The following is a 19,696-nucleotide window of genomic DNA, read 5'->3' on the forward strand; positions in this document are numbered from 1 at the left end:
GTAATCCTATCCATTCTTTCCATCCTCACCTTGCCTTAATAAAGGGCGGTTTAGGCAACTGTGGCAATGTTACTGTCACACTGACTAAGATCAGCTAATTCCCTACAGACCAATGTCGAAACTTCCTGGTCTGACTTATTTCAAACTTTATTCAATTTCTTGTACCTGTAGCAAAATGGTGGCTGATGACTGCCTGTCACGCATTAAAAGTGCTCCGCCTGTTTCAACAAATTCATCCCGAAATGCCAAAGTTATGATCCAGTTAATTATAACTTCACCAAAAATTCCTGGACCACGCACTAATCTGTAATAAAATAAAGTATTAAATATTTTTCTACTGAATATTATACTTAGTGAATTTGCTACATTGTAAAAATTATATACAGAACATCTGGTCTCTTTTAACTAATAAATCAAAATATTCCAAGGTGGACATGATGAATGGACGCATATATAACATGCTACTTTTTCTTCAATTCCACACCTCTGCACCCTCCCGCATCACTGGATAAGTATGTACCAAACATATCCAATAGATTCCTTTCGCAGGACTAACTGGACCTTCATGAGCTGTACTATAAAACAGTGAAAAAGATACATTACTGGCATCTTAAGGGCATGCAAGTTATGCTTAATGGTGCCTGGAACATTTTAAGTTATTAAAAGAAACATTCACTTATCTGTTCATCTTAATGGTTCCTGCACAAAGTGATTTTATAAATGCCACATACATTATTAGAGCAGTCCCATTGTAGCTGTTGACTGGTTCTCCAATTAGAATATGCTTGGTTGATTCAGCTATGGCAATCATCCCAGATGCTGCATGATCACCCAAAATAATGATAGTGGCACTTCCTGTGGAAGAAACATTCCTTCTGTTTTGTCAGATGAATAATACAGGAAATTTTCTTTTCCAAATGCAAAGCCACAAAAAACCCTTATTTCTCTTTGTCTATATTTGTTTGTAATTCTTGTTGAAGTTGTTACACTGGCCAATGAATCTGATACACTTACCGTATACAGGAGAAATTTCTGCATCACTAGTAGCAGATACAAGCTGAATCATATACTGCTCTTCTCCCTCCAGAAGAACATCTGGATAAATTCGTAACACAAGTGTTTTTTTGTTCTCAGTCTAACATAAGAAAAGTGCAATACATTAGTAACCTTTACCTTTCTGTTCATATAACAGATGACACTTTTTGTATATTTAGTCTGACAATATGTGATACATAAAAACGTGCAGCTGATCTTAAGTTATGAAGTTCACCTATACCCACCTAGCGAAATGCCACGTAAAGACTAAGCTTTCCCCCAGGGGTCAAGGAAGGCTAATTAGACCAAATACCTTGCTGTCTACTTAACTACTCTTGTAGACAACGGATGGTTTATGGCACACAGAGATCTAAAGAAAATTAAGAACAATGGGGTAAAAAAAACAGTCAATTTATGAATATAAACTGCAACCTTTTCCCCTTGATTCTTTTTTAAGCAGCCAAGAATCTGGCAAAATAAGGTGGGGTAAATTTCCACTTAGGTTCTCCCAGTTAACCCAAGCAGAAACATAGGAACAGGGAGTGAGATCATTCAGCCCGTTGAGTCTGCTCCACCATTTAAACAGATAATAGCTGATCATCTACCTCTATGCCATTTTTCCCCACAATCCCCATATCCCTTCATGTTATTAATATCCAGAAATCTATCGATTTCAGTCTTGAATATGCTCAATGAATAAGCTTCCACAGCCTCTGGAGTAGAGAATTCCAAAGATTCACACCCTCTGAGTGAAGGAATTCCTCCTCACCTCAGTATTAAATGGCCTGCCCGTTTTCAGAGACTCTATCCCCTGGTTCTAGACTCATAAGTCAGGGAAACATCCAACCTACATCCATCCTGTCATGCCCTGTAAGAATTTTGTAATTTCAATGCATCTTTCATTCTTCGAACCTCAGGCCCAGTTTCCTCAATCTCAAGGTAATTACAGGCTTGTGAGATTAATATCTATGGTGGGGAATTTTTTGAATCTTTAATTAAAGATGGAATATTAAATATCTATTGAGCAAGATGTAAATCTGACTTGGTTAGAAGCCTAATGAAAGATATTATAATAAATTAAAGGAAATCACTACAGATCTCAGTGAAGGAGAACAGGGAACCAGGACTTAATTCAATGCAACCAGGGATCCTGAGGGAAAAGGGAGAAATGTATTGAGAGCCTAAAATATTGCAAGGCTATTATTAGTGGTGGCTGTGCCTTCAATTGCCTAGGCCACAAGCTTTTGGAATTCCCTCCCTACACTTCTCAGCCTCCCTACCTCAATTTCCTCCTTTAAGGCACTCCTCAAACTTTAGTCTTTGACCAAGCTTTTGGTTATCTGACCTAATATTTCTTTCTGTGGCTCAGTGTCATATTTTGTATTAGAATGAGCTTGTGAAGCACCTTTGACATTTCATTAAGTTAAAGGTTATATAAGTGGTTGTTGTTGGTTCTATTAAGAGCAGATGTTTGTTGAAAGACTGGAGAGTGGCTAATATATGGTGTGCTATGGTATATGTGCTCTACCTGAAGGCAGGTCTTTAGCTCAGTTTCTGTTGATGCTTCATCCTGAGCTGTTTCCTTGGCAGATTTTGTCAGTGGTGATTTGCCATTGCCTTCTATGCTCAGAAGCAGGGCAAGAAGGCAGGTCACAAGTATACCTTTGCCAGAATAGGAATCGAACCCACACTGTTGGCATAATTCTGAACCAAAGCCAGTCATCTAGCCAACTGAGCTAACTCAGGAGGAAGTTTCCTCTTAGAGATCTTCTGGCCGATCGGATGGTGGGCAGCTCTGTAGTCCCAGCAGCGCCACTGGGAGCACTGGCCACTGCAGGCAATCCCCAGTGCGGAGGAGACCAGATAAGTCCGGGTTCATTGATCTCGGCTAGGGGATTGAGGTGGGGTGGGGGTCCAGGTTCAGAAGACCAGAGTGAAGGTTAAAGGAGAGGATGATCTTAGGGGTGGGAAGGTGCCTCCAATAGGCCCAGGGGGCCTGCAAAGGAGACTCTCCTCCCCTTGTCCGTCTCCAACTCGAGCAGCTAAAACTGCCAGGCTTCCTACAGGTCGTGGGCCTACCTCGACTGTTGGCAGTGGGAGAGGCCCATAAGTAGTCATTAATTGGCCACTTAAAGGCTTCAATAGGCCTAAGGGCAGCCAAACCTTCTGATGCCTTTCCAGGGCTTATAGAATTTCAGACAGGTTGGGAGTAGGTGGAGAGGTGGTGGGAAGACCACCCACTGGATTTTCCATGCGCTCTCTCCTTCAAACCCACTGGCAGGGGTGCATAAAATCTAGCCTGTGGAAGCAGCCAACACAGATTTTAGAAAGGAGCTCATGCTTGGCAAACTTCTTGGAATTCTTCATGATGATGGCTGGTGTGATGAATTAGGGAAATGCAGTGAATTTGATGTGTTATGGACTTTCAGGAAACTTTCAATAAGGTATCATACAGGAGATTATTGGAGAAAATTAAGAGGTATGGAATGAGGGGGAGGACAGAAAGTTGTATTAAGAACTAGCTGGAAGGGAGGCATCAGAATAACAGTTACAGAGAATCCTCTGTGTGGGTGGAAGAAAGTAATGGTATCTTGCAATAATTGATTCTGGGACTGTTCCTGTTCACTGTACCAATCAATGATTTGAATATAAGGCGAGAGGGAGAGGTATCCAAATTTGCAGATTTTACTATCATAGTAAATAAATCAGTAAATAAATAGAGGACCAAAGAAAACTGCAAGCTGCAGATGGAGCTTGATGTCAGTAAATGTGAACTGGTACCCTTTTTTTAAGAAAATATACTTTGAGTGGGGATAGCTGGGTGATGTGGAAGAGCAAATGGATTGGGAGTTCAGATTCATGAGACATTAAAAGCAGCATCCTTAGTGGATAAATCCATATGGTTTACGGCAAGAGATATAGAATATGAAAGTGAAGATGTAACGGTGAACTTAAGTAAAACTTGAGCAAGAACTTAGCTGGAATACTGAGTCAGTGGGATCCATGCTATAGGAAAGGTGTTGAGGCAATAAAGAGGGTACAGCACAGGTTCATCAGGATGTTACCTGTTATGAAGGAATACAAATGCACAGAAATGATTGACAAATTGGAGCTACATGGAGGTGTTTAAATTTAGGAAGGAATGGGAAATTAAACAGAAAAAGAGGGGACAAACTTGGACCTCTTTATGCATGTTCCTTGAGTGCAAGCCAAGACCAAATAGTTCAAATTTCTGACTTTATGTCCCACACTCTAAGGCTGCCTGAAATATATTTGATACCATATTGGCTTAAATGATATTCAGGTCAGAAGACTGAATTATGAAACAAGACCTGGGCAGACTTGAGTTTTTCAGCCTTGAAAGGAGGCAGCTGAAAGGACAAGATCATGGCAACCACCTTAAATAAATGTCAGGCATCTTGCACACAGTAATGAAGGACTTCTGTTTAACAACCTCTCTCCAAAATTGGTCACGGGAATGCTTCGTTCAGTTTTTCCAGTTTCTTCTGTGGCCCAAACAGTGGTCCTTATAAAGGATTCATCGCACCAGTGTGGGCTGATGATCCATGTTCAGCCCCCTTTCACCTCCCAATAATTTCTTAGGCTATTAATGTAAAAAGCATTGTAATTCTCTTCCATGCATATAGTTGAATTAAACAGGATGAATGTTTAATTTAAACTAAATTGTAAAGAGTGCTGCGCCAACTGGGTCAGTGAAGTTTATCACAAGGGAATAATTCATTTTCTTTAGGCTTTGCCACAGTTTAATCAAGTTCTAATGCAGATTCTGCTAGTCTGTTTCTATTATTGTATATATGTTTTGTACCTGATTGAAGGACAATGTTCCAGAAAGGGGTGCAAGGTCATCGATTGCAGAGTCATCCACCTGCCATACTATCTGGACTGAACCATGACCATCATCACGACCGACTGTAAAGGACACCAGACCAGCTGGATCATCAGTAGTCTGTGGCTCTCGAACAGTCACCTAAAAGGATACAACCGTGCTTCATTGTACAATACCCACAACTATCTGTTCTGTGTTTCTGTTCTGTCTACATAACATCTCTATCAAAATTGAAGTGTGCAATTTGCAATTCTTTTATTCATATAAAATTAAAGCTATACATTAGATGACTAACATATGTAGTCCACAAAGGGTGCTGAAATAACTACCGGTGAAGTTGAGAGATTTGCAGCATCAGCAGACTTGATAGTTAATGTGTCCACACACAGCAAAGCAGCAATCATTGAAGCAAACTGAATGTTAAACTATGGAGTATAAATTCAGAGGAATTAATCAAAGCTTCAGTCAGGCTATATCTTGGGTGCTATATTCAATTCTGGTATCAAACACAGGAAGCATTCAGGGCAAACCCTGAAAATGTTGTCAAGGACAGACACCAAACTGATGATTCATGTCAGAAGACTGAATTATGAAACAAGACCTGGGAAGACTTGAGTTTTTCAGTCTTGAAAGGAGGCAGCTGAAAGGACAAGATCATGAACCGGTACATCTTGCGGGGAGGGGGATGTGGGCAGGGGTGTCAGCGGAGATTGTGGAAGCATTAAAGAAAGTAGCTGTGAAGAAATTGAACTGGTATGGTCACCTGTTGTGCAGAGAGAAAGGAACTGTGGTGGGGTGAGTGATGGAGGTAGGACTGTCAGGAAGAAGAAGAGGAAGGCCTAAGACCAGATAGAAAGATGCAGCAACAAGAGACTTAAATGCACCGAGATTGGAAAAGGAATGGGTGACAGACGGGAGGAGATGGAGAAGGGAGGTCCAGCCAGCACTGTGGCGGGCTCAAGTGAAATGGGAGAAGCCAAAAGGAAAAGAAGAATATTTTCTTTCACAGTAAAGGGTGTTCAAAATGTGGAATGAAATTTCAGACATAATGTTAGAGCCAAAATTCCTGGAATGACTTAAGAAATAACAATGTGTTGTTTTATCTATCTTTGTGATGTTGATCATAAGGATTGTGGATAAAAAGGAAGGTAGAAGCAGCCAAAGAAAGAAGGATTATACTAATATCTTGAAAACTTTAAATAAAAATTAAATATTGCATCAGTTAAATTTACATTTTCTGGATGTATACAAAGGACAAAGTTTAGAAATGAAACATCCATGCTGCAAAAATACAGTTATTATCAAACACTTGCATGAAAAATATAGTCAGATGCAATCGAAAACCTTATTCCCTTTTAAAATATGCTCTAATGACTGAAGAATATTCACAGCCATACTGCTATATTTTCCTTTCCCATATTTTATGTACTATTAAACTACCAGCAATTGTCAGGAGTCTTCTTTTCCTGAGATCAGGCTTTTCAATTCCTAGACTCCATTAGTTGGACCTGCTTGCCCACCGGAGATTTCCTACCAAAATAGCATATCGCCTTTGACATTTGGGAGCAAAGATTATTGATTTGCTGCCAACAGGAAAATTTGGAGGCAGCTATTTATTATAATCTTCAGTCTGAAACAAATTTGAATTTTTAGATCATATAAATTACTAATGATCCTCATATAGCTTTGAGAAGGAAGTGACTGTTCTCTTGGCAAGATTTAAATCCATTCTCCAGTGGTGAAATGCAGTTTAAGTCGCTGTTGTCTCCCAGATGGTGCCACTCATCTACCTAGTACTATGGGTGGAATGGGTGGAATTTCATGCTACCATTCCCACCCCACCCCCTCTCGCGGCAGGTTCGGAGCAGGGGGGCCTTGTGATCAAGTGGGAAGGTGCGGGGTGCAGATCCCACCACCTTCATGACTCCCTCCAATTAAGACCGGGGCATGATGGCTCAAGAATGGTCTTCCTGCCCGAGGCCAATTGAAGCACTTAAGTGGCCAATTAAGGGCCTCCTCCTGCCGCCACTCCTATTTAACCACTGGCCAGTGGGAGCCATGTCACATGGATGTACCAGCCAAATTTTTTTTAATGCTTTCACAGGATGTGGGTGTTGCTGGCTAGGCCAGTATTTACCACCCACCCCCAATTGCCCTTGAGAAGGTGGTGATGTGCTGCCTTCTTGAACCGCTGCTGTCATGTGGTATAAGTCGACCCAGAGTGCTGTTAGGGAGGTAGTTCCAGGATTTTGACCCAACAACAGTGAAGAAACAGTGATATATTTCTAAGTCCAGATGGTGTGTGGCTTGGAGGGGAACTTGCAGGTTGTGCTGTTTTCATGTATCGACTGTCCTTGTTCTTCTAGGTAGTAGGCTTTGCAGGTTTCAAAGGCAGTGTGAAAGAAGCCTTCGTGAGTTGCTGTAATGCATCTGGCAGATGGTACACACTGCTGCCACTGTACGTCGATGGTGGAAGGAGTGAATGTTGAAGGTTCTGGATTGGGCATCCATGAGGTTCTGTGGGCCATCAGCAGCAGCAGCATTGGGTGTTATTCAAGTGGATGCTTGTCTTGGATGCTGAAACTTCTTGAGTACTGTTGGAGCTGCACTTATCCAGGCAAGTGGACAGTACTTCATCACACTCCTGAATTGTGCCTTGTAGATGGTGGACAGGCTTTGGGGAGTCAAGAAGTGAGTTACTCGCGGCAGAGTTCCCAGCCTCTGACCTGCTATTGGAACCACAGTATATATATATATATATATATATATATAGCTGGCCCAGTTCCATTACTGGTTAATATTAACTCCCAGGATTCTGGGTACATGCCAGTATTGTAGCTGTACTGGGACAACTTGGACAGAGGGGTGGCTAGATCTGGAAATTGCTGCAAATGCTTCAGCCTTCTCTTTTGCGCTGATGTGTTAGGCTCCCCCATTATTGAAGATGTGGAGCCTCCTCCTCTTTCTGGTTGTTTAATTGCCCACCACCATTCACAACTGTATGTGGCAGGACTGCAGGGCTTTGATCTGATCCACTGGTTGTGGGATCCCTTAGCTTTGTCTATTGCATGCTGCCTACACTGTTTGGCCTGCCATATGATATAGCTTCACCAGGGTGACATCTCATTTTTAGGTATGCCTGATGATTCTCCTGACATGCCCTCCTACATTCTTCACTGAACTAGAGTTGATCCTCCAGCTTGATGGTAATTACAGAATGGGGGTCTGCCAGGCCACGAGGTTACAAATTGTGGTTGAATACAACGCTGCTGCTGCTGATGGCCCACAGAACCTCATGGATGCCCAGTTTTGAGTTGCTAGGTCTGTTCAAAATCTATCCCATTTAGCATGGCGGTAGTGCCACACAACACGGTGGAGGGTATCCTCAATGCGAAGACGGGGTTTTGTCTCCACAACGACTGTGCGGTGGTCACTCCTACTGATACTGTCATGGACAGATGCACCTGTGACAGGTAGATTGGTGAGGGTGAGGTCAAGTAGGTTTTTCCCTCTTATTGGGACGCAGACTAGCAGCTATGTCCTTTATAACTTAGCTAGCTCGATCAGTAATGGTGCTGTCAAGCCACTCTTAGTGGTGGACATAGAAATCCCCCACTCAGAGTACATTCTGTGCCCTTGCCACCCTCAATGCTTCTTCCAAGCGATGTTCAACATGGAGGAGTGCTAAAATAAAAGCAAAATACTGCAAATGTTGGAAATCTGAAATAAAAACAGAAAATGCTGTTAGAAACTCAGGAGGTCTGGCAGCATCTGTGGAGAGAGAAACAGAGTTAACATCTCAAGTCCGTATGGCTCTGAAGAAGGATCATACAGACTCGAAACGTTTAATTCTGTTTCGGTCTCCACAGAGGCTGTCAGACCTGCTGAGTTTTTCCAGCATTTTCTGTGATTATGGAGGAGTACTAATTCATTAGCTTAGAGAGGCAGTAGGTGGTAACCAGCAGGAGGTTTCCTTGCCTATGTTCAGCCCGATGCCATGAGACTTCACGGGGTCCGGAGTCAATATTGAAGATGTAAGGTCATTGATGAAGCAGCTAAAATTGGCTGGACCTAGGGCACTACCCTGAGGAACTCCTGTAGCGACATCCTAGGACTGAGATAATTTACCTTCAAAAACCACAACCATCTTCCTTTGTGCTAGGTATAACTTCAACCCTCTTATTCCCATTGGCTTCAGTTTGGCTGGTGGGTCTGCCTTGGGTCTGGTCAGAGGGAGGGGTGCCTCCTTGCCCATCAGAGGCACCAACTACTGGGAACAGAGGGACCCAAAATAAGACACCCCCCCGTCCCCTAACGTGTAAATCGACACACCGTCCCCTTGTTGGGTCCAGGCCATTAAGCCCTGGCAAGCCCACCCCACTCATCTTATTCCTGGGGCTCCATTGCCAATATCCTACTTAGGCTGCATTGCAGTACTAGAAGTGGCGACCACTCCCAGTGATACTGCTGGTACTGGAGAACCGCTGGCCTTTTTTGGCCAGCAGCTCTCAGGCTAGATATCCACCCCACACAAAGATTTCTGGGGCAATTTCCCCTCAAAGAAGCTGGGAAGCCCGACAGTAGAAAGCTAAATGCCTAAATGGAACTTAATCTCCAGAAAGTAGCTGCGATGGGGTTGCCTCCAATTTGAGCCAATGGACAGGCCCCCAGCTGCAACCATCAACCTCTGCCCTATAGGTGCTCATGCCTGTCCTGCCAACGTGGCTCACTGATAAACCATGATTCAAACATGACAAGCTGGTACAGGTCAGTAATCCTTCACGACTGAGGGCCAACATTGTCTCTGCATGACACCTCGTCCGCTAATCTAAGGGAAAATTGAAGCAAGGAAGCTGAAATGGCAACTATACCAGTGATCTTCCATGTCAGGAATAAAGCATCCATACTGGACTGGTCCACGAAGCTATACTGAAATTGAAGTATTCTAACACACTGCACCAAGCGGTACCACCTCACCTCACAAGGCTACACTACAATTTAATAACTAAAGAATCAATTTATTCTTATTGACAACTTTGTATCACAAAGCAGAGAAGGACAACATGCTCATATGCTTAAAGGTAATTTTGGTAACATTACAGCCATTCAGGGAAATCTTTCAAAACCTCCATCAATTCTACTTGCTTATAATTATGTCCACTCCAATCAAAATCCTGCACAACGCTTGAGAGGTGGGGAGTAAAATTTGTCTTGCACAGTAGTACGAAACAGGCAATAATGCCTGTTTAGACTGTTTTAAACTCCACCTGGTTTATTTTCCACTTGACAGTAAAAGAAAATAGGGCAGAGTATAAAAAGGGCTGATGATGCTGTATAATCCCTGCCGCATATCACTCAAGGTAAATTTCACTCTCCCTCACCCGCATGCCCCGACCCCCACCTCCGCCAACCACCACCCCCCCCCCCCTCCAACCCCCAGCCTGTTTCTGTATAGTTGTGATATTGAAACTTAGGTTTCTGTGTGCAAGTACATAACTTTTCTTGTTAACTTTGGAGATATCGATCCTCAGCCAGATTCTTAACAAGCAGATCTACTGAATTTGAGCAATAAGAAGGATTCAGAAAAAATGGAGAAGGTTACTCACAGCTCGTTCCTCAAATCCAAACACTCCAATAGGTGAGTCATTGTTTGGAATGCTGACAATAACTACAATATCATCTCCCAATTTGGCACCACCTATCACTTGAGTCAGGATAACACTGAATGTCTCCAGAAATTCTGTCAGGTTATCATTCACTATAACGATCTCCAGAACAGCAAAAGACTACAAAAATGAAAGGATGAAATTATATTGCATACTGAGAGTTTATATTTCATGAATCTGCAATAAAGAGTGCTTAAGACTGGAGAATCATTTTTGTTAAGTGCTCCAGCCACTTCACGAAGGTTAAATTCAAGGTTGTTGATGCTTCAGCTATTTAAAAATCACATTTTTAAAGAAGTGCACCATTTATGCAGTAGTCCTGAAATTTTAAACCAAACAGCAAAATGGTACGATCACAACAGATAAAAACATTTCAACCTGTGAATTATTTTGTGATCAGTTTCCTTTTTAATTCTAAGAGTGAAAGGATTAAAACAAATGACTAATTTATTAGATGCCTGGGACCATGTGACCCGTACAGGCCGGATGATTGCACCTCAACAAAGCCTGGATCAATGTCCTTGCAGGGCGGTTTGCTAGCGTGTTACGGAGAGCTGAACTAGCTTGGCAGAGGGGAATGAGAACCATGAGGTAGAGAGGAAAAACAAGGCATACAAAGAATTGAGCGACAGACAGATAGCACTAGGAGAAGAAATAGTGAATTACTCGGTGGGGTCAAACTCAGAAGGAATACAATAAGGTCTATATTAGGTTTATTGCACGTGCATGTGAACACATGGAGCAGCAGGTGCAGATAATATCGTCAATGGGAGTTTAATATGCTGATATCAGAGACCTGGCTCAAAAAAGGACAGGATTGGGTACTAACTATTCCTGGATATAAATTGTTCATGAAAGAAGGGAAAAAGAAGAGGTGATGTGGCAGTATTGATTAGGTAGTATATTGTAGTGCTGGACAGAGAGGATGCCCTAAAGAGGTCAAGATCAGAATCTATTTGGCTAGAGCTAAGAAATAAAAGACAAGCCATTACACTATTGGGTGTACTCTTATAGGCTACCAACTTTAATTATCCTAATATAGACTGGGATAACATTAGATGTGCTCAGGAAAATTTTCTAGATCAGTATGCTTCTGGTCCAACAAGGAAATGTAAAAAGAAATAATTGAAGCAAAGTGAGAGTTTGGAATCTAACAAATTAAAACCTAGAAGTCTTCCATAGGCAGATAAATAATAAAAGGGCAATAATAGAAGGAATGCGGTCAATTAGGGACCAAAAGGGGGACTCATGCATGGAGACAAAGGGCATGGCCGAGGTATTAAATGAACATTTCACATCTGGCTTTACCAAGGAAGAAAATGCCGCCAGAGTTGTAGTGAAAGGGGAAATAGTTGAGACACTGAATGGACTTAAAATTGCTAAAGAGGGGGCAGTATTAGAAAGGTTAGTTGTGCTTAAAGTTGGTAAGTCACCAGGACTGGATCAGACACATCTGAGAGAACTGAGAGAAGTAAGAGTGAAAATTTTGGAGGCATTGGCCATAATATTCCAGACCAGCTTAAATACAGAAGTGGTGCCAGAGGACAGGAGAATTGCAAATATTCTTGTTCAAAAATGGATGCAAGGAATAGCAGCCCAATCAGTCTAACCTTGGTGGTGAGAAAGCTTTTAGAAACAGAACAAAATGGTTAAAGGCATTTTTTAAAAAATTCTTTCTCAAGATGTGGGCATTGCTGGCTAGGCCAGCATTTCTATTGCCCATCCCTAATTGCCCTTGAGAAGGAAGTGGTGAACCTCTGGAACTGCTGTAGTCCATGTGGTGTAGGTACACCCACAGTGCTATTAGGGAGTTCCAGGATTTTGACCCAGCGACAGTGAAGAAATGGTGATATAGTTCCAAGTCAGGATGGTGTATGGCTTGGAGGGGAACTTGCAGGTGGTGGTGTTCGCATGCATCTGCTGCCCTTCTCCTTCTTTGTGGTAGAGGTCACTGGTTTGGAAGATTCTGTCAAAGGAACCTTAGTGTGTTTCTGCAGTGCATCTAGTAGATGGTACACATTGCTGCCACTGTGCATCGATGGTAGAGAGAGTGCCAATCAAGCAGGCTGCTTTGTCCTGGATGGTGTCGGGCTTTTTCAGTGTCGTTGGAGCTGCACTCATCCAGGCAAGTGAAGAGCATTCCATCACACTCCCAACTTGTGCCTTATAAATGGTGGACAGGCTTTGGTGAGTCAAGAGGTGAGTTACTCTCTGCAGAATTCCCAGCCTTTGACCTGCTCTTGTAGCCACAGTATTGCTATGGCTGCTTTGGATCAGTTTCTGGTAAATGGTAACCCCCAGGATGTTGACAGTGGGGGATTCAGCGATTGTAATGGCATTGAATGTCAAGGGGAGATGGTTGGATTCTCTCTTGTTGGAAATGGTCATTGCCTGGCACTTGTGCGGCATGAATATTACTTGCCACTTATCAGGCTTGTCAGCAAACTTGAAGTCTGTGGAATAAAGGAGACAATGGCAGCATGGATAGGAAACTGGCTGAATGACGGGAAGCAGAGAGTAATGGTGAAGGATTAGTTTTCGAACAGGAGGAAGGTATACACTGGGTATTCCCCAAGGATTGGCATTGGGCGTACAGGGCACAATTTCAAAATTGGCAGATGTCCCAGTATTCAAGTTGTCAAGAATGAAGAGAAACAAATATAAGGTCGAATACAAGAGATTTAGTAGACAGCAGGATTTTTATTTACACAGTGTTGAGAAGCTGTAGAATGAAGCCTGTAGATTAGTAAATGGAGCAGACACCAGTGGCAAAAATTCGATTTCAGTGAGGACACAAAATGGTTGGTAGTGGATCGGCTATACGCTATAACTAATTTACATCCAGTCAGGTGTATAACAGACAACTGATTCACTACTGCACATTTTCAGTCTCAATCAAATCTTGAAGTTGAATCTTACCATCATGTCAATGCTTAAGAATAGGTTAGATAGGTGGTTGAAGGAAAATGGGATAAAGGGTTATTGGAACATGGCATGGACATGTGATTAGAACCATTGTTTGTGTGAATGATAAACATGAACTTGGGCTGGTTGGGCCAAATTGTATGTTTCTGTGATGTCATTTCTCTGAAAACCATGTAAAACAAAAACTTACATTTCCATTAGCAAATGTAAGACTTCCATAGGCTGGTGTGAAATCTGAAAAATTGGCACTTCCAGGATGTGCTTCCCAAGCCACACTTACTTCCCCAAATTTACCAGCGTTGCGGATCACCAGCAATTGTAGCAGGTTTCTTGGAGGGGCCGCCTCATAAGCAACAACTGAACCAGTTTCATCCTGATAATTTGACAGAAATCAACATTTATTATATAACATTAGTTTTTATTACCATAGATTAAAACATTATGGGTGGAATTTTCCATGCCCGCTGTCAGTGGGTGTGATAGGTGGCGGGCGCAAACAATATGGCGCGATCTGGTTCACAACACTGGGAACGCGGGTCGTAATCTTCCGCTCAGCCCGCTGAAGGCAGGCCACATTTCCTGCCAATGGTTGTCGGGAGCTCATTGTAATACATCAGCATTTCATTGAAAGACCATCCCAACAGGCTCTTGGACACCCGGGATCATTCGTCCATGTTGGCAGGAAAATATGTCGATGTGTTTCACAACAGCACACAGGTGGCCTGCACTTTGGGGGAACTGAGCTGAGTGAACAGCATTGTTTTCCACAGCTCGCCAGGGCCACCTGTTGCTTTGCAGGCTCCAGGGGCATTAGGGGGCCTGGGTGAAGTGCCACCCTGCCTTGGAGACAACTGTTTTTTGGTTGGGGGGGGGGGTGTCCAGGGACAATTGCTTCACAGCCCCGGAAGCGACTGTTGCTGTTTTTGGGGGGCGGGGAGGCAACTGCTGTCCTGGCGTTGGATCCCATGCCCAAGAAATCGAGGTGGGGAGCAGGGTAGCTGAGGGGAGTGGCCACGCAGCAGGGACATCTGTATAAACTGACCATTCCTCTGTGACTGAGACAGTTCAGGTGTAGCCACAGTTAGATGATTGGGGTCAGGCTCCTAACCTGCCCGCCCATGCAAGCAACACAGAGGCACCAAAGTGCCACCAAGCACTCCAGAACTTACTCCCCCACCCTGCCCCTCTACCCCCCTCAAACCCCAGCACAGACTATGAGTCCGCAATCTCTTTACCAGACCGCAGAGCAGTTGGACTGGCCACATACAATCTCCTCAACAACACTGGCCATGTCACAGTCACTGCTGGAGGCACTCACAACCCCTTGCAATCTGAGCATCCCGGTTAGGAGCAGTCTCCTCTATGTCGCAGGCTGACAGGGCAGCCATGCAGCGCACTCATCTCTGGCTGACCGAAAGGTTGGCCAGCACTCTCTGGGAAGTGTTAAGAGGCCATCACACAGGGCCAGGATGGGTGCTAAGCTCACCCATGCTAACCACGTCTCTCTCTTTCTTTCATAATGCAGGAGGACCACATCAGGAGCGTGGAGCCTGTGACCTAGCTGTCTGCCTGATGGCCTACAGAGACCGTAGAAGATGGAGGAGACCGTGACTGTGGCTCCTGGCAGTGCAAAGGCAGGAGCAGCAACTTCATGAAGAAGGGGCAGCAGGGGCTCCCACACACGCTGCCCACGAGCAACAGTGGGCCACGGCTGGTCGGCGCCTAATAAGCGCAGGGTTTTAAGGCACCGCCTATCATTCCTGCAGATGACTGAGAACCAGTGTCGCCGATGACTGCGCATGTCTAGGGACCTGGTGGCTCACACCTGCCACTTACTACAGGACTTGGTGCCCAGGGGAAATGGAAGGCATCCACTGCCAGTGGCTGTGAAAGTAACTGCAGCACTCAATTTATTTGCCAGTGGTTCCTTTCAGGGCTCCACAGGTGACCTCTGAGAGATTTCACAAGCCTCCACCCACAAACGCATCCAAGAGGTCACTGATGCCATCTTCCCCATGACACACAATTTTATGCATTTTGTCCGGGACCGGGACAGCTAGGATGCAAGGCTATTGGATTTGCTCGGATCTCAGGATTCCCACAGGTGCAGGATGTGATCGACTGCACCCATGAGTCGCTCACATCTCCGATGCTGCATATGGTGGACTACACCAACCACAAGGAATTCCACTCACTGAATGTGCAGCTGGTTAGCGACCACCAGAAACACGTTCTGCAGGTGTAAACACAGTTTCCAGGGAGTGTGCACGATTCCGACATCCTTAGTCGGTCCCAGATCCCTGGAATCTTCTAGGGTCCACAGAAGCTGCAGGGATGGCTCCTCAGGGACAAGGGTTACCTACAGAGGCTGTGGCTGATGACAGCGTGCAGCGGCCTCAGACTGCAGCAGAGCGGCAGTATAATGAGGCTCATGTTGCAGTTCGCAACTTGGTGGAGCAAACCATCAGGATGCTGAAGATGAGATTCCAGTGCCTGAACCGGTCTAGTGGAGCCCTGCAATACAGTCCACAGAGGGTGTCATGCATCAACGTCATCTGCTGCACCCTTTACAACCTGGCACTCCAACCGGTAGATGAGCTGGCTGAAGAGGAGGTGCAGGAGCTGATGGAGGGCACCGACGGGAATCAGGGTGAGGAGGTTCTTGGAGGCGATGATGATGGGGATAAGGTCCTTGCACTGGCTAGATGGGCCAGGCGCTCGGGAAGCCCTTAAAGCTGTTAGCTTTGTGGAGGGTGATGACCACATGCAGTGAGGTGATCCCATAGATCCTCACAGCGCATTTGTGAACGTTTGACTCCAGTCTGGCTTATGGCAGCGCAAATGCCCTCTGTGATAATGCTCCTGTAAAGAAGACACAGTGGAGGTCCTAATAGTCGCTCGACTGCAGGAGGATGATGATGACGTGCAGTGAGGACACTCCGTAGATCTTCACATAGCCTCTGAGAATTTCTGACTCCTATCTGGCCGACAGCAGATCACATGCACTCTGTGATCAGGGTCATGTCATAGAGACGCAGCCATGAAAACTTTAGAAGCATCTGATGCTTTGTCCATCTTCAGCACCTGAGCCCTTCAGGAACACAGTGTCACTAGTCACAGATGCTTAAGAGATGGGGGCCAGCCCCTCCTTAAAGGTGCTGAGAGCACATCGAATGAGAAAATTCTGTGGCGCCAGCCCACTACATTCTGGCAGCAATGACAAGCACTGCCAAGGTGCAGGAATCAGTAATGTTTCCAGGGGGTGTGCAGCCAGACCATTACTTTGGTCTGAAGGCTGCACAGAGCACAGGGAAGAGGCCCCGGACTGAGACACCTGGCCTTATCATGTGCAGAAAGGTTTCACATCTGAGTGACAAAAACACTGCTCATCAGAACAAGGATCCATAGGCAGGGAGGCATTTTTGAGAGCTTATTGACAATAGTGAACAGTATGTACAAATGCTTAACACCCGTGCACAGGCTGTGCAACTAATTCTCCTTAACTTTCCTAACCCTGCTTCTCTACATCTTGGTATTCCCTGGACATCCACAGTGGAGGTGGAGGCAGTCTGCCCAGACTTGGAGGGCCCCAGTCTGCTTTTGGGGTCTTGATGTGTGGCTGTGGCACCCTCCTTGGCCTGTGAAGCTGGAGCTGCGGTCACAGGAAGTGGGGATTCAGATGGGTCAGTCACTCCTAGAGTCACCTGGGCAGATGGGCCCAGAGTGTTCATGATCCTCCTCCCTATGGGTACCCGTGGGCCTCTGGCTGACTCCTTGAAGGGCAGGGAGTGAGGCCGAGCTGCCCCATACCCCTCCCGCATACACACTGTTGGAGGCCAACTATGGCGTCAGCGATGAAGCTGAGCCCACGCAGCAATGCAGGAGCAATCTTCTAGACCAAGGTCTCCATGGCAGCTGCCATTCTACCAGTGTTGATCTCTGTGCATTGGCATGCCGGCGCTATCACCTCAGCCTGAAGGCGGACGGACTCCTCCATCATGCCTTGCAATCTGAGGAGTGCAGCGGACATCCCTTCCTAATGTTCCCGAGCTTGCATATGCACCTCCAGCAACTGTGACATGACCGAACCCAGAGGCTTGTCATCTGACTCAGGCCTCAGCAAGTTTCTGGCCTCCTGCAATCCTCCGAATGCCGGGCACCTGGTGGCGTGCTGGTAGCGATGATCGGTGTGCTGGTGGCCTTTTAAACATGGTGGCCAGCGTGATGCAACGGCAGAGTGATGGCGGGAGAGCAAATAAGAGCCCACCCACCATGGAAACAGTGTGTTTCCCGGGAAAGCATAAATAACGAGGCGGGTTTGGGACGATACGGCATGAAAACCCGCCATCACAGCCGGCAGGTAAAACATTGTTTTACCCACCCCCTACCACATTTTGTGCAAATCTGGGAAAATTCCACCCTATAGCACTTTCATAATGACACACCATCTTATGTAAGAACATTGATTATACGTTGTAAAATTTCAAATGAAAATGTGTGTTTTTCTTTAGTGACGGTGTTTTTCACTTGAATGTCTAACCAAACTGTTGAGGTGTATTTTAGTGTTACACACTTAGGAGCAACATCCCAACAAAAGTTACCATGCACTGTCAAAATTAATTGTTAACACGCCACTAACTTACACTTTACTACACCTCAGCAATCTGTAAGAATGATTGGAGTCAGAAGTGGTCAGGGAGATATTTACAGAGGCACAGGGACAGCTGTCATGCTTTTCCCAGCCTCACAAAATTAGTTAAAAAGAGCACCTGCCTTCCATCAGTTTAGAAGTGGTCTTTAGTTCTTGCTGGTTTATTTACTTCATGTACGGTCTCAGTGCACGCTGATGGTATCAAGTATTTGTGGTTTAAAATTGCACCAGGGTCCTAATGTGCTTCCCTCAGATTCTAGTTGGAGTCCTGGATGCTGATTTCCCAGACATCAGTGGAAATAGAGCAGTTAGTCCCTTGCTTTAATTCTGGTCTCACAATATATCATTACCACCAAAATACTGTCTGGGAGAAAGACAAAAACCAGCCCTAAGCTCTATCTCCTGCTCCATTTTGAATTTAGCAAAAGGTTACAACACTAGCTCTGGACTTACTCCACTGCTTTTCCAAACGCAGTGATGGGTTTATACAAAGCAACCCTCAAGATGCTTGAAATTATGGCTGCCACAAAAAGTTGCTGAGTGCTCCATCCATAGACATACCCTTCTCTTTGCAAAGTAACTGCAGGGCTCCTATCTATAGCAAAGATTTGTGTATTCTGTGCCAACACTGCTCAATAAGCATTTATCAGAAGAATTTCCATCAACTGATCAAATCATTTTCATTAGTCCCTTGCTTGCCACTTGCAACATTCTCATGTCATCTCTTTCTGAAATTCTTCCTTGTTTTGGTGAACCTTTACTTTAAAACAATATTGTTAATCTCATCAATCTTGGGATTTAAATAGTACCAATGAACACTGATAATACTGGCATTTTAGCATCTACATTAATGCCTGAATTAGAATAAATTTGTGGGCCATCAGTTTCAACAAAAGTATCAACTGGGCATTTTTTATATTGTAAGAAAAATTCTGATTTAGTTTGATGTGTTCTTATTTGAAATATCAAAGAATTGCTGTTAGACATATTAATCTTTAAGAGAATACCTCCACATACCGCATCTGCACCATATTAAAGTTTAACCATTAAGAGACTTTTGGCATCAATTGGGATTGATAGTGTCCGTTGTTTGGCCACCAAAAGTGCTGCTTGGGGATCAAATGGCATTCGCAGCTTGCACATTATGTTGGGTGCCATATTATTGAGGGCATTAATGCACACAATGCGTGGCCGCTGGAAGTATGCAGAGCAAGTGGATCATGATGTCAATCAGCGTGCAACATTGATTTGATGCTGACGATGTCAGTTCACAGCTAAACACTCCAGCTAACACTCTCTCTTAACCTCGCATAGCTCAACACATATTAAACAGCTGGAAGGACCCTTCTCTGCCTTCCCAGTGCTATTTATAGGATTTATCAACTAGTTACAAGTGATGTGGTATGCAAACTATTGCATAAGGAAAGTCACTGATGCTTTCTATTCATTAAGAACTAAATATATTTCATTCTGTCTTGACAGAGAGAAGCAAGCAGAACGAGTGATGATGGGTATCTCAGGAATTTAAGAGATGCAATAAATTCAGACACTATAGTTCATTAGGGTTACATT

The 19,696-nt window shown here is 44.4% G+C and overlaps 1 protein-coding gene across 1 annotated transcript in view; it reads right to left on the minus strand.

Annotated features, from left to right (window-relative positions):
- The window catches only part of adgrv1 (adhesion G protein-coupled receptor V1), a 723,938-nt gene that overhangs the window by 399,206 nt on the left and 305,036 nt on the right, over positions 1-19,696 (minus strand). The window contains 6 exon segments of the mRNA XM_041185339.1: positions 166-304; positions 732-855; positions 1,015-1,135; positions 4,862-5,023; positions 10,489-10,668; positions 13,664-13,846. Coding sequence (XP_041041273.1) covers positions 166-304; positions 732-855; positions 1,015-1,135; positions 4,862-5,023; positions 10,489-10,668; positions 13,664-13,846 — 909 coding nt within the window.

Source organism: Carcharodon carcharias, chromosome 4, assembly GCF_017639515.1.
Source record: "Carcharodon carcharias isolate sCarCar2 chromosome 4, sCarCar2.pri, whole genome shotgun sequence".
Lineage (NCBI taxonomy): Eukaryota > Metazoa > Chordata > Chondrichthyes > Lamniformes > Lamnidae > Carcharodon > Carcharodon carcharias.